The sequence below is a fragment of the Protopterus annectens genome, chromosome 9.part0 (assembly GCF_019279795.1).
Source record: "Protopterus annectens isolate FY-2018-M chromosome 9.part0, PAN1.0, whole genome shotgun sequence".
In the NCBI taxonomy this organism is placed as follows: Eukaryota; Metazoa; Chordata; order Ceratodontiformes; family Protopteridae; genus Protopterus; species Protopterus annectens.
In genome coordinates, this window is record NC_056743.1 from 833731617 (window position 1) to 833745464 (window position 13848).

The 13848-nt window shown below is 37.6% G+C and overlaps 1 protein-coding gene across 3 annotated transcripts in view; it reads right to left on the bottom strand.

Annotated features, from left to right (window-relative positions):
• Nucleotides 1-13848, bottom strand: part of LOC122811579 (major histocompatibility complex class I-related gene protein-like) — a 227994-nt gene that overhangs the window by 78339 nt on the left and 135807 nt on the right. For all 3 annotated transcript variants that reach the window (XM_044083509.1, XM_044083510.1, XM_044083508.1), the window contains one exon: nucleotides 10410-10502. In XM_044083509.1, the coding sequence (XP_043939444.1) occupies nucleotides 10410-10502 (93 nt within the window). The remainder of the gene's footprint in view (nucleotides 1-10409; nucleotides 10503-13848) is intronic.

Consider the following 13848-nt stretch of genomic DNA (forward strand, 5'->3'; position numbering starts at 1 on the left):
GCTTAGCCTCCAGTTTGGCTATATGGTTGCATCTCTCACATGTGTTGGAATTTGTTGGGAGGAGGAGAGGGTTGTCTGTGTACATGAGGCAGTTGTAACATTGCCTCAAGATTCCCAGATTCACCAGCTGGACCGGAGAGGAGATTGACAACTGACCTTTGGACAGGCTAGAATAGTATTGGGAATTCCTTTATAATTGAAAAAAGGGCCAATGGGGAACAAGGTACTCAAGGGAGTTTGTGAGGGTGTAGTGCTTTTAATTTTTTAGTGCTGACTTATATAATTGCTTTAGTGAGCAAGTGCCAGGTAACTTAAATGCAATGTGTTACAGGTAACTTAAATGCAAAAATGACAAACAGTAACTTTCTTTCAAGTGAAACAAGGAAATAAGTACAGTAAGCAATGCAGATATCACTAGGGATCCACAGAAGTGCTGAAAAGCCGCGTTTTAGGTGGAATTAGCATTTCAGGAAAATAAAAAGCAAACAAACAACAAGCATACAAACAAAGCTAGATTCAGCAGGCCTGGATCTAGTCTATGCTACAGCAAACAAGGTGTACCAATTTCAGTAAGAAACAGTTCAAATATGCAGGCACTATAAGCCTTTAACCAGAAATTCCCAGCTCAGAAGGGCAGAGTCCAGCCGCTTCTCCCACAAGAGTGCAGACCACAAACCTTCTTAATGTAAAATAACTGGCTTGAAGCCCAAGCGCTTAAACCAGAACTAATACACTTTTAGAATAACAGACACTGAGCCCTCAATCAGCAGTTCCCAACTTAGAAGGATGTAAGCTACCTGTCCTGCCACCATAGTGCAGGCCACAAACCTTCCTAATGTAAAACAACTGGTCTGAAGCCCAAGTGCTTAATCCAAAAGACTTAGAATGATAGCTACACTTTAATCAAGTTACCACCAAGCAGTAATAAATACAATTGAATACTTTAAAGAATGCCTGGATTAGTGCTCAAGTTATACAAACAAAGCTAGATTCAGCAGGCCTGGATCTAGTCTATGCTACAGCAAACAAGGTGTACCAATTTCAGTAAGAAACATTTCAAATATGCAGGCACTATAAGCCTTTAACCAGAAATTCCCAACTCAGAAGGGCAGAGTCCAGCCTCTCCTCCCACAAGAGTGCAGACCACAAACCCTCTTAATGTAAAATAACTGGCCTGAAGCCCAAGTGCTTAAACCAGAATTAATACACTTTTAGAATAACAGACACTGAGCCCTCAATCAGCAGTTCCCAACTTAGAAGGATGTAAGCTACCTGTTCTGCCACTACAGTGTAGACCACAAACCTTCTTAATGTAAAACAACTGGTTTGAAGCCCAAGTGCTTAAACTAAAAGGCTTAGAATGAGTTACACCAAGCAGTAATAAATACAACTGAGTACTATTAAGATGACGCAAAAGCAAAATAAAGTAGGAAGAAACACAAATACAGTAAAAGCAGATAAAATTTTTTTTTTTTTGAGTGAGCAAATGAGATGGGCCCAGGGGTTACAGGACAGAAACAAGTGCAAATGCAGGCCTTCAAATCAGAAAGTTGAGAGAGATGGAAGACTGCCCAAATGGCCAATAACTACAAATTCTGGGCCAGAACCACTCCTTATGTGGTAGACAGGTTACCTAATGCTTACCACTCCCACTGATAAGCTAGAAGGCTTCCTCCAACACAGAAAGGCTTGGGGGGCTCAGAAGCTTACAAACAGTCCTGGATACAGCAAATCTGTATCTGGAACACTAATTACAGGAAAGGTAGGAAACAGGCTTACAATTTTTTTTTTCAGAAAAGTAGCAAAACAGTAGTAAAAACAATTCACATGCAGTGCAAGCTGGCACACTTGAGTATGTAGCAATATTAGTCCACACACAGTTTGAAAAAAATGTAATTAAATTAAAAGGACTAAAAGCAAGTGCAGAAAGGGTTTATTAGGTAGAATGCGGTAAAGAGATGGGACTGGGGGAGTGTCCTAGATCAAATCTACAGTGGGGCGGCACTGCAAAAGCCACCAAATTTCCAAGAACAGGGAGGGGGGTGGGGAAGACAGTTTCAACAGAGATGTGAGGAATCACAGTGCAAATTATAAAACCAGAAAAATATATACTGATCTCTGTATATTTGCAGAACAGTAAGACAACAGATATCTAAGCAACAATTTAGCTCTATAATACAGAATAATACAGAAAAATATACTCAGCTCTATATATTTGCAGATAGTCTTGTAAGGCTCTCTCTCAGTGCACAGGTTCTAATTTAAATGCAGGCTGTTATTAACAGTTTTAATGGTTTCCAATGAACAATGTTTCATTGGGAACCAACTCATACAGTGAATAATCTGAGCTGGATTAAATGGATAGGTGTGACAGTAAAGAAATTATAGCCAACAGTGAGTGTGTGCAACCGCCGAACTTGTTACGTAAGTGGTACAGGGAGTGAAGCCAACTGCACGGGGGAATATGGGAGTTTGTTCTGCAGATAAAATATGTTTCTTTTTTGAGCTCCTATACTGAATTCATCTCAAATTATTTTGTTTCAGCAAATTGTGGCTCAATGAAACACATTATAAGTGTCATACTACACCTGATACATAATTCAAGCAAGAAAAGCACAGCATAATTCCGAGGACAACTGAATCCTACATTATCACAGTGCACTATTTCTTGTGACTATAGCTGTTCTCCAGCCTTGTTCTTGCCACAGTTTTTACTGAATCATGCACAGCTAGGGACTGCCCCATTCAGCATCCAAAACCTTTGTAATCCGCCCCATGCTAGTTTGCATGCCTGCTTCTGCTAGTTCTGCAGGTATATACATGCTGCACACATACTGCATGTCAGTCTGGCATAATGGTAATCATATTTAACAGTGTATCATATTAAGGCATAGTAGGTATGGCATCCAAGTCCAAGGAAGTCATTGTTCCACTGTATTCGGCATTCATCAGACCTATCAGTGAGTGCAATGACCCCTTTGGTATGTATCTAACCAGGCATATCCAACAATGGGAACGTCTACAAAGGTTCCTCACTAAAAGAATACAAGGCTTAAGTAAAATGTCCTATGCAGACTGCCTCAAGGCTCTATCCCTGTATTCCATCTCCCACAGGCTTTTGAGGGGATATCTATGCCTGTCATACAGGGCATTTCCAGACCCCATTCTGATGGACCGCCTGCATATCTGCAAAACAAACAGCACCAGAATTACCCATTCTAAGGACTTGAATCTTGCCTGTGATTTAAACAGGACCTGCTGGAGAGACAAGTATGTATCCCAGAGATTACCCCCTCTCTGTAACAGGCTCCCCATCTATGTGAAACAGAGTTCCTGCCTAACCCAATTCAAGTGCAACTTGGAAAATTGGATGAAGAACAGGAAATTCATCCCTGGTTTGGCACCTATGTCTTTAATGGACACAGGCAATCTATAAATGGTTCATCTCTCAGGCCCTAGCTTGTAAATGTTTCATCACCCAAGCCCCTGCTTACACGTATAAAGGATATCAGAACTTGTAAGAGATTTGGAATGCATGGCTAGGCTTAAAAAGGCTCTTGTGGGTCGTTACCCTAGTAAACACCTATAAACCTATGAACCTATATCAGAGCAAGTCAGTGCAGTTCTGAAAGCAATCTTATCTAGATACTAAACTTTTACTGAGCAAGGGTTACCCTAAGCACCAGAATTTATTAATAAGTTACAGTGGATGAGAGGTAGAAGAGGACTATACTAAAAAAATAAATTTATTAGGAAATTATCTGGAACAGAAAGAGGAGGAGAGGGTACCATGGACATTCTGAATGTGGGGGAGGGGCTATTCCTAGCAATGAACACATTATATTATATTATACACAGTGCAGAGGTGGGGCAATGGAATTGGAAGGCTGTGTTGTTGCTGCTTCTGCTACCACAGGACATGGTAAAAGGAGGAGGATTTCACTTCCTGCTGTTAACAGTAGGCATGACATTTTTATTATTATTTTATTTTTATTTAACTTTTGTTGACCGCGAAAGTCCGACTAGGTTCCACAGATCCTGTTTTCAGTGGAGGCCCGGGGAGAAATGCTCCAGAAGCATGTCTTTAGAATGTGGGAGGAAACTGGAGTACCCGGAGGAAACCCAGGCGAGCGCAGGGAGAACATGCAAACTCCACACAGAAGGCACCCCAGCCGAGAATCGAACCGGTGAAGCTCTTGCAGCAAATAAAGGAGGTTGGAGGTGAACCAAGATACCAGAATTGTACTTGGTGTATAAGAGATGGAGGTGTACGTGTACTGGTTGGACATTCTGCATAACAGATATCTTGTTATAAGTTTCGCATAGTGGGGCCAGCTAGAATGTAGAGTAGGAGATTCTACTGTAACAACAATTATTTTTAGTTAGGTATGCATTACATATGCAGCGTGCACAACAGGATTATGTCAGTAGCAGATATCACTCACATAATGCAAGCTCTTCTGTATGAGAAAGTCAGTTTAAACAATTTTAGCTATTGAGTCAAAACAAGAGTATGTTGACAATGATGTGAAGCAATCATCTTATGAGGCAATGTTTCTACGACAAATATAATAATATACTTGTAGCTCAGGCATTTCTTCTGGCCACATCAGTTGCAACTATATTTGTTTATTAATATTTCTGTGCATGCCTGTACTAGTGATCCAAGCTTTTATCTGAACACTGCAGTTGTCTTTAAAGATATAGTTGGCATAATGGTTAGGGTCTTCACCTCCAAGGTACAAGGTAACAGTAACCTCTGGCCTTTTCCTTTGTAGAGTTTACATGTGTTCCCGTAAAATGTAACATGTAAGTGTGGCACTTGAAAACAGTGCTCATACATTTTGGAAAAAGATCACATGGGTTTCAATAACTACTGTTTTTCAAGAGTTATTTTACAAAAGGGTAATTGTAAGACAGGTGGAGGGGTTTGCATTGCTGTATGCTCCAGCTGCCAAACTGTCTGGAAAAATAGAAAGGATGTTACATAAAAGCATTTATGAACACTATTATGATATGTCAAGGCTTTATATAAGCACACTTTGGAATATAAAGAATTTACAAAGTTCACCTCTGGAATTATTGAAATAGGTTTAGCTAATGAGAGGGGTGGTCAGTGGGAGACACACACAGATTAAAAAAAATTTATTTGGCAATTAAGACTGAGCACTCCACGAGGGTTACATGATTATATTTCTACTGTTTCTGTGTTAAACTTAAAACCAGCAAAGTTGTGAAGGTTTAAATGGAACTATATATTTTTGACCTAAGAAATGAGTTGTAATATCCTTTGTTTACTTTTTAACACTAATTTGTATTTTTATTAACAGTTATACTATGTATACCTTTCACATTAATGTTTGAATAGTAGGTCTAATAATGTATTAATATTTTATGAAAGGCCATCTTTTGCACATTATATTTTAGTAAGAAATGTGAGTGTATAAATTCATGATTTTTTTAATATTTATCATTGACACTTGGTGTACTTGCATTTTGTGGATTCCTTTTACTTTAAGAGAGTTAATTACTGATTAATCACATGATTGCAGTTTGGCATAAATTAGATGCTTGTTCAAGGAATTATTTTTTGGTTCTGAAGAAGTCCTATGAGTACAAACTATGAATGCACTTATTTAAGCCCTTATTTGGACTGAATAAACCTATTTTATTTTATATTGCTACTCTCCGTGTAATCTTTCTGGCTCCAGTCACTACGAGTGCTATTTTTGGTTACTTATGTTTTTTGCTGCTGCACACTTTAAACACTTGTTTTTGGGTTCTCACTTATTTTAGAACAGTTAAGGCACTCCTTTGTTGCAGTGTTGTTCTAACTACTGCTCTGCTGTTAACGCTGTCCTTTTGTACTCGTCTGCCTCATCCATCCGTCCTGCTGTTTATTGTGTGGTGAAGAACTGTGAAGATTTAAGTAGCCTTCCACATAACCTGTTCATTCTTACAATAACATGGTAACAGTTTATTTGGTTACTCTAATTGTTTGTGCTTAAATTTCTGCAGTAATGTGATGGCCACTAAGGGAATCAGGAAATATTTCCAGTAAAAGGTTAGGGTTTTTTGTTCCTTAGTAACCTGCTTATAGGTGTTGCACTTTGTAATGTAGTTGCTCTGGTATCTACCTAAATGGGACACGCCTTATCCAAACAAAACAAACTCTTAGTTCATGTACAAATATTCCTGATCATCTCAGTTAAGCTCTGGATGACTGTTAAAAATATTATGAAATGTTACAATACTATATCAAATGCTCACTGATTTCTGTAAATTCATATGTGATGGCTTACAAACTACAACTCCTAATTTTTAATCGCCTGCTTATAACTCTAATCAGTTAAAGAAGAGTTAATATTGAATTAACATAAGCTCTGGCTGTTTTGTCCTTACCAAGCTCCTAACTGGAAGTAAAATTGCCCTGTTATACTAAAACTGTCTTTCTTGAACTAATCAAGGTGCTATTGAACTCAATGAAAATAATTAACTATAATACACAAATGAGAAGTTCCAATATATTTTTCAGTTAATAATTTTACTTATTGCAGTCTTTCTATTTCTGTAAACATATTGCAATTAGTGTAATCCTGAAACACACAAATGGGTTAATTTCAGCAGGTATGAAACTTTTGTATAAACAGTGTTCCTAACAGGCTGTTTCTACGTCTGTACACTTAAAGTAAGACCAATAACTGTAGACATTATGGTATTGTCTCATCCATTACACTGAGTTAAGTAAGAAAGAGCAGAGCACATATCTGTGCACTGTATGCATGATTATGTACTGATAACCCCAAGCTGTCAATCTTATGCAGAACTACCCTTTATCTCTTATACTAACCTGTGATGTAACAATCTAGCTTCATTCGGAATAGCTTGCCTGACCAAATAACAGGAATATTTAATGATACCCACAAACTTTATAGTTATAAAAAAATCCCCTTATATCATGGGAAATTACACCATTCTAGCCATTGCTCAAACTGTTAAACTGGCATTATAAATTCACAAATGTTAACATTTTACTTTTCAAGGTGGCTGCTTATTCCCTGATGTACTATGGAAAGCATGCATTTATTTCACATGTATCAACTCACCTCCAATGAGATACTGTAACAGTGAGGTCATGAATAATTCTAAGATTCAGCAATGGATGTACAGCATATCCAAACCTAATTCTGGCCTGCTTTGGGGTCTCCAATGCAAACAACATGGCTTTGACACAGCTGGAAAATGCTGATGCCAACTTTGAATCTTACATGTGTTACATTTGTAATAGTAACATTATTTTTTGCATTTCTGAATGTATTTAGCTTTATTCTATTTGCTGCTATAGGAGGATCGGATACAAATTAATTTAACTTCTGAGTTTCTACCTCAGAAAAGTAGCAGTAGCCATTCATCTCATAAAGTTTCTTTCTTTATAATGAGGAGTCATATTTTTCAGTGCAGTTAAATTAGACTGCTTATTTGTTTGTTAAATTACTGCTGAGCATTTCTTACCATTTTTACCTTGTCTTCTCTGAAAGAGACATGTGAGGTCCTGCAGTTTCTTATCCTCTCTGAGAGACAAAGATCAGTATAACATAGTTTTTCATTTCAGACATTGTTCATTACAATCATGTACATTTGTTACAATTTTGCATATACTTTCTGATCTATCCTTTTTTGTGTGGCTTTAATGCTTCCCTATGATTCCTTGAGACTAAAATTCACTGTAAAATAAAACAATTAACATTTTTGAGAATGCAACTGCTTTTATCCAAAATAAATGAAACAGAACAATACTAAAAGTACCCAAAAAGCATTTTTTTGCAAGGAGAAAGCAGTTTTACCCCTCCCTTACTTATATGAGCTAACTCTAACACCACAACTGAAAACAACTGAACAAATTCCCAAGCATCCCCCATTTTGCTAAATCCCACTCTGTTTACTAACTCTACAGGCAATTAGAAAAAACATAAGACACATAAGTAAATATAACCAAACAAAACCCAAAACTGACTTTGTGTGGCATGTTTCTTCAGACATCAGCTATAATAAGTCTGCACTTCTGTTTTATTGCTAGAACTGGGGTTGAGCCTCTGGTGAAAACAGACTCAACCCAATCAAAACTTTCATGCCAAACACAAATAGATATATGAAGAATAGATAGATAGACAGACAGATAAAACAATACTGGACACCATAACAAATCTAGCAGCTAAATGGAAGTCTCAGGCTCTCATTTTGCACAGCTCTGCAGCTTAGTTACATTTGTCAAAAATGTGCTATTTAATGTTAAAAGCAGGTTTCCACTCACCAATATTAACTATATGGTTGGCAAGGGTTACAAAATTCTGCTATGGAGAAACCACAATGAAAAAGCTGAACAGTCATATCTAAACAGATCAACTCAATGTGGTCCAAAGTAGTCCAGTAATTTTATTCTTTGACAAAGTTTATCCAAGTTATGATTCAATTTAATTTAATGGTACCTTTGAAAAGCTAAATCACATACTCCTGTTAAGTACTCAGTTTGATGGTTTAGTAACACATAGTTTGTTGCCTGGGGAAAAATAGGCCTTGTACATGGCTAGTGTTGACCTTTTTATATTATGAAGTTGAAGCTGGGACGTTATTTGTCTTTCCAGATAGCGGCTCCATTTCCTTCCTTGCACCAAGATTCCTACCGATTTCTACTGGTTTTACTGTTTTTTTTTTTAGATTAATGAATTTTTTAATTAAAGAAATTTTGACGCCCGTGCACTGGCCCAGCAATCAAGGAGCCTCAATCCTCACCACTAAGACCAGTGAGGGGTGTCCATATAGGGAAAGGATAATAAATACAAACACAGTAAAGTACAATTTCTCTTAAGAGTGCACAGAGATCACAGTCAGTCTGGGGCTGATTTCACCCTTTCTCTCCAGGTCCCCAGTGACTCCCCACTGGCACAGCTATAGGGTCCAGATTTCAGCCTAGTGGGCAAGGTAAAACCTCCAGCACCTTCTCTGTCCAATCAGTGCTTCATGTCCCTGCTCAAGTAGCTGACATAAACACACTTTAAGATAAGAGTTTATACAACCACACAGACACTCCTGGGGAAGGCTGGCACAGGTACTTCACCTGTGCTCCTTTTACCCAGACTATACAGTAGAAATCACTGCCACCACTCAGCTAATATTTATTAGCTATTCTCTTATGAAAGGGTATCCAATTATACTGTGCAATATTATTATCCAAAGGGTAAATGCAACCAAGCAGTCAATACTTATTTGGAGTGACTTGGTACAGTATCAATATATACATGCTTAGAGCTTAAATTATCTCTACCCAAAACAGCCACAGTTGAAAGGTTTAAAAATATTTAATAATAAATAATAAAAACACAAGACAATACTTCTTATTACGCAGTGCTAATCAAGAGTTCAGAGATCACAGAGAAATACTTAAAATAATACAGCAGAAGAGTTCTGACATCACAGAAAAACAAACTAGTCTAATCTTCCTATTTCCTAGCTATATCTAAGAGAAAACACAGTTCTGAAATCCTACTTACATATGCTCTCATTCTTTCTGACCTTAAATTGATAACACAGTACCACTGATTCATTTTAGATTACATAATTTCTTTCTGGTTCCCAGGCTAACAGACTCTCAGAGGTTAATAGCCCTTTTGATCTTGCAGCTGGTCAGGAACCAGAGCAATAAAATAAATTATGCATGCAAATTCTCACCATTAACTCTGGCCTTAAAACAATAGGCAGAATGCCTTTATCTAGACATCTGGGCTATGGGTTTTGGCATCAAAGAATTGACTAATCAGCTTTGTTACAGCAGAGTGCACTGTTGTTTCATTTTTGCAGTTCCACATTTAACACCATTTTTTTTTCCCATTTAAGAGACAAGCCTGTGGCTTATATTAATATTTACAAATGACAGAATTATCTAAAAAATTCTATCTGGCTAGGCTGACAGCCTTCACCTATCTTCACAGAAATCATTGCATTAAATATAATATGGAAAAATATTTAAATCTCAGGATGCTAAATGCACTTAACATTTTCATATTGCAATGATGTGATCACATCCTCATGTAATGCAGATGATCTGCTGCTTACATTTAAAAATGCAGGGGAATTGTGTGAAAAAAAGTGTTTTTGTGTAACAAAAGGCACCTTCATATCCAAATGCATGAAGAAAGTGGTTTTGAATCATTTTTTATGGTATATCATTACAAAGACTATAATGTCCCCATATTCAGTTAGGTGGCTTTATATCCACTTAACTGAAATAAATTTATGTTTGAACTAATTCCAAGACTTGGTGTGTGACACTATGTCCATACAGTTGTGTGAATTATACAGTGGCATGCTTCTTTGTATGCTCTAAATCACACATCTTGTCCAATATTACATACCATCTAGTTGTTTCAGTTCCTCATTTCGGGTCTCTCTTCCATGCACCATTTCAGCGTGACCTGAAGTTCTCCCCTCTATACATGAACGTAGAGCTGTACATCAACAAACAAGGAACAGTTCAGTTCCCATTGGTTAACAGATAGACAAAACATCATACATGATTCACTGGACTAGCTCAAGTGCCATAATAATAAGTAACAATACTTGTAAATTTATGATAATCAGCACCATCATAAAGAAATAATAAAGAAAACAATGACTTTCAAGCAACAGTTACAAACTAGCCAAAGTCATCAAAGCAATTCTATATGAAAAGGTAATCTGCATGCCAACCACCAAAATATTAAACTAAGGAAACAAGCAACAACACATTTTGACACTGGGGAAAAATAAAGACTATAACTAATTATAAGGGGAAAAAGTGGAAATACTTTAGTGCTGCATCCCAGCTTCTCCCAATATGCTCTTGTTCAGCAGATGTTATAAAGAATATCATTAGAAAATGGTAGAAGTGGAAGCATAGAGTGGTATGGTTTTGGCTGGGAATTCTACTGATAAACATCAGGTTCCATTCGTGGGGACAACAACAGCAATTGCCTATCCAAATTTCATCCTTACAGTTTCTATCATTGTCAGTCAGTCTTTTGGGACTTTTTCTATCTTTGCCATTTGCACTGAAATAGAGATTGCACCACTACCTTACAGGGACAGACTGGTACCTCTTCAGCAATGCTGATTAATTTCCGCAACATCTTCTACCTGAAGCAGCCTCAACCTTCATCCCAGCACAGCTACAGCTTTGGGTCAAGTAGTGACACTTACTGTCACTACTGTGATCTCTACAGGATGAGTTTTTAAATCCTTCTTAAAGACAACAGGAAATACACAAAATGTTAGATGGCAAACCTAAATATTCATAAGTACAGCAAAAGTAAAGAAATCCCTAAAGCATCTGTAGTTGGTCTGCTACTCTTTGTGACAATGTGAGGTATTGCCTACTATGCCAGGAGAAGTAGGGTAGTGGATGTGTAACATATGCCAGCACAGTTAGCTGGAATTTTGTAAAGAATTATATGTCATTTGTATAGTAAACTTATTTGTACAGTTGAAAAATGTATTTGTAAAGTTGCTTGTGTTAAAAAAATGTACCAAACAGTGGGTCCTGACTGCACTGCAACTGATTAAATGTATACATGTTAACAGAGGAAACTGGAAGAGGAGAGGTTACTCTCAGTCCAGCTAACTTTGAACTATAGTAAGAAATTAAATTACTTAATTTAGGCCATAAAGATTGCATCTTACAATTCTGACTGTAGCCAGAGAAAAAAATGTCTGTGCCAGAGAATGGTTTATTAGCTCCTGTAGGAAGAGTAGAAGTGTTTTATTGTTTTATGACTACCAGAAGCTGCAACAGAACTTAGCAAAGCTCTATGTGTTTGTATTATTGACACATACGTGTGATTCTGGGTCAGTTGATAAGAAATGGGGTAGCATGGGAACCAAAAGTCAGATGACCAGATGTATGTGATGTCATTCTGTAATCCATCACTGAAATGATGTTTTTTAATACTAGATGAGACTGAAGTCTCAGAGAAATCTGTTTTTGAAACCTGACATAGAAAGATTCATCACCTACTTCATCTTGCCTTGCTCTAGTAAGTGACCAGGGAATAATTATTATTTAGATCACTCAGGAAAATATAGTGAGATTAGTTAAGTATTGTTTTTCTGTATCTATGTGAATCTGTTCATCTGTGTTATTTTAATATTTCCTGTGATTGAAACTCTGGTGTTTATTGTAAATAGATATTTAGTATTTTAATATTATTTTATTACTTATTATTTAAACTTTTAATTGTGGTTGGTCCTTTTGAGAATATTATAAACTTTGAGAGTACTTATATTTATTCAGTGAACCTGTGGCCACTCCTGAAAGTCTTACTGCATTGATCAAAACACTACCATTTGTAGTAATATCAGTTTCACTCAGTATAATTGGGTACCCTTAGAATAGCTGGCTTTGGAGTGTCTGGTAGCAATAACTGTCTTATAGTCTGGGCAGGAAGGGGGCATAGCTAGTAAATCTTTGCCAGCCTTTCCCAGGTGTGTGTGTGTGTGTGTGTGTGTGTGTGTGTGTGTGTGTGTGTGTGTGTGTGTGTTTGACAATCAGATCTCAAAGAGTGTGTATGTCACCTGCTTGGAGCAGGAACACAAAGCACTGGTTTCACAGAGAGGGTGCCAGAGGACTTGGTTTGGACTCTCAGCCGAGGTCTCAACTCTATAGCTGTGCCAGTGGGGAGTCTTATTGGGAACCTGGAGGGAGGCAGAGAGAGAAATCCAGACTCCAGACTGAGTGTGTTCCCTGTGTGCTCTTAAGGAAAATTGTGCTGATTGCAGACAGCTGCATCTGGAAATACTGTGTGCATCTATTTTTGTTCCAAGTGAACGTCCCTCTCCAATGTCAGTGGTGAAGATTCAGTTTCCTTGATTACCTATTCAGAGTGGGGACGTCACACTATTCAATGCATTCTCTAATTTTATGTTGAAGTAATGTGGCAATCTGAGGCTTATTCGATATGTGGATGACTCTACCCTTCTTTGCAGTGGTAGCTTCATTGCCTTGTTCTACAGCTAGGTATGGAGGACTCAGGTCTAAATGTTAATGCTACTAAGTTCAAGGATACCCTTCAGCTGTAAAAGCCCAGAGATACAAATTCATGCAGTCTTCTACTATCTTCTTATCACAGGGGCACTACAGAGCCAATAAACACTTGCAAATTGGCTGGTATCTACATTTTGAAAAACAGTTCACATCTGTTATAAGAAGAGCAAATCAAACTTTGTATTCTAATTCCTGTACAGATTAAAGCCCTGAATTACACCTTACTTCCATTGTTAAGACTGTAAATTCATTCCTTCTGTCTAGACTGTTCTTCATATGAATCAGGTATGCAAGTCAGTCATCTAGCCTAAGTCATAGGTTGGAGTTTTCTTATTACAATAGTACCAGATTTGCCACAGGAAAGCAAAGGTTAGTAGAGCACTGTACTATTCTTAAACACTTAGGTTTCCTGATTTCATATGTTTAAGATAGCCCATCTAACCCTTACATTCAAACTGCCACATATTTATGAAAAAAAAAAGTTCTCAGGCCAGCTTGTTGAGCTAATATCCATTCATCATTTCAGGTTATCCAATAATTTGCACATAAATTTGCTAAGCAGTATAAATTGTAGGTGATGTATAATTTAGATGTGTTATAGAACAAGCCTAAACTGCTCCCCCAGACTCTGGAATAGATTGCCCATACATGTCAAGCAGAGTGCCTCTTTGGCCCTCTTCAAAAGGAACCTTGACGATTGGATGGGAGAAAGGAAATTCACCCCAGGGATCACGTCAGTCGCCCTGCTAGACAGGGGTCCAGGGAAGTAAACAGTG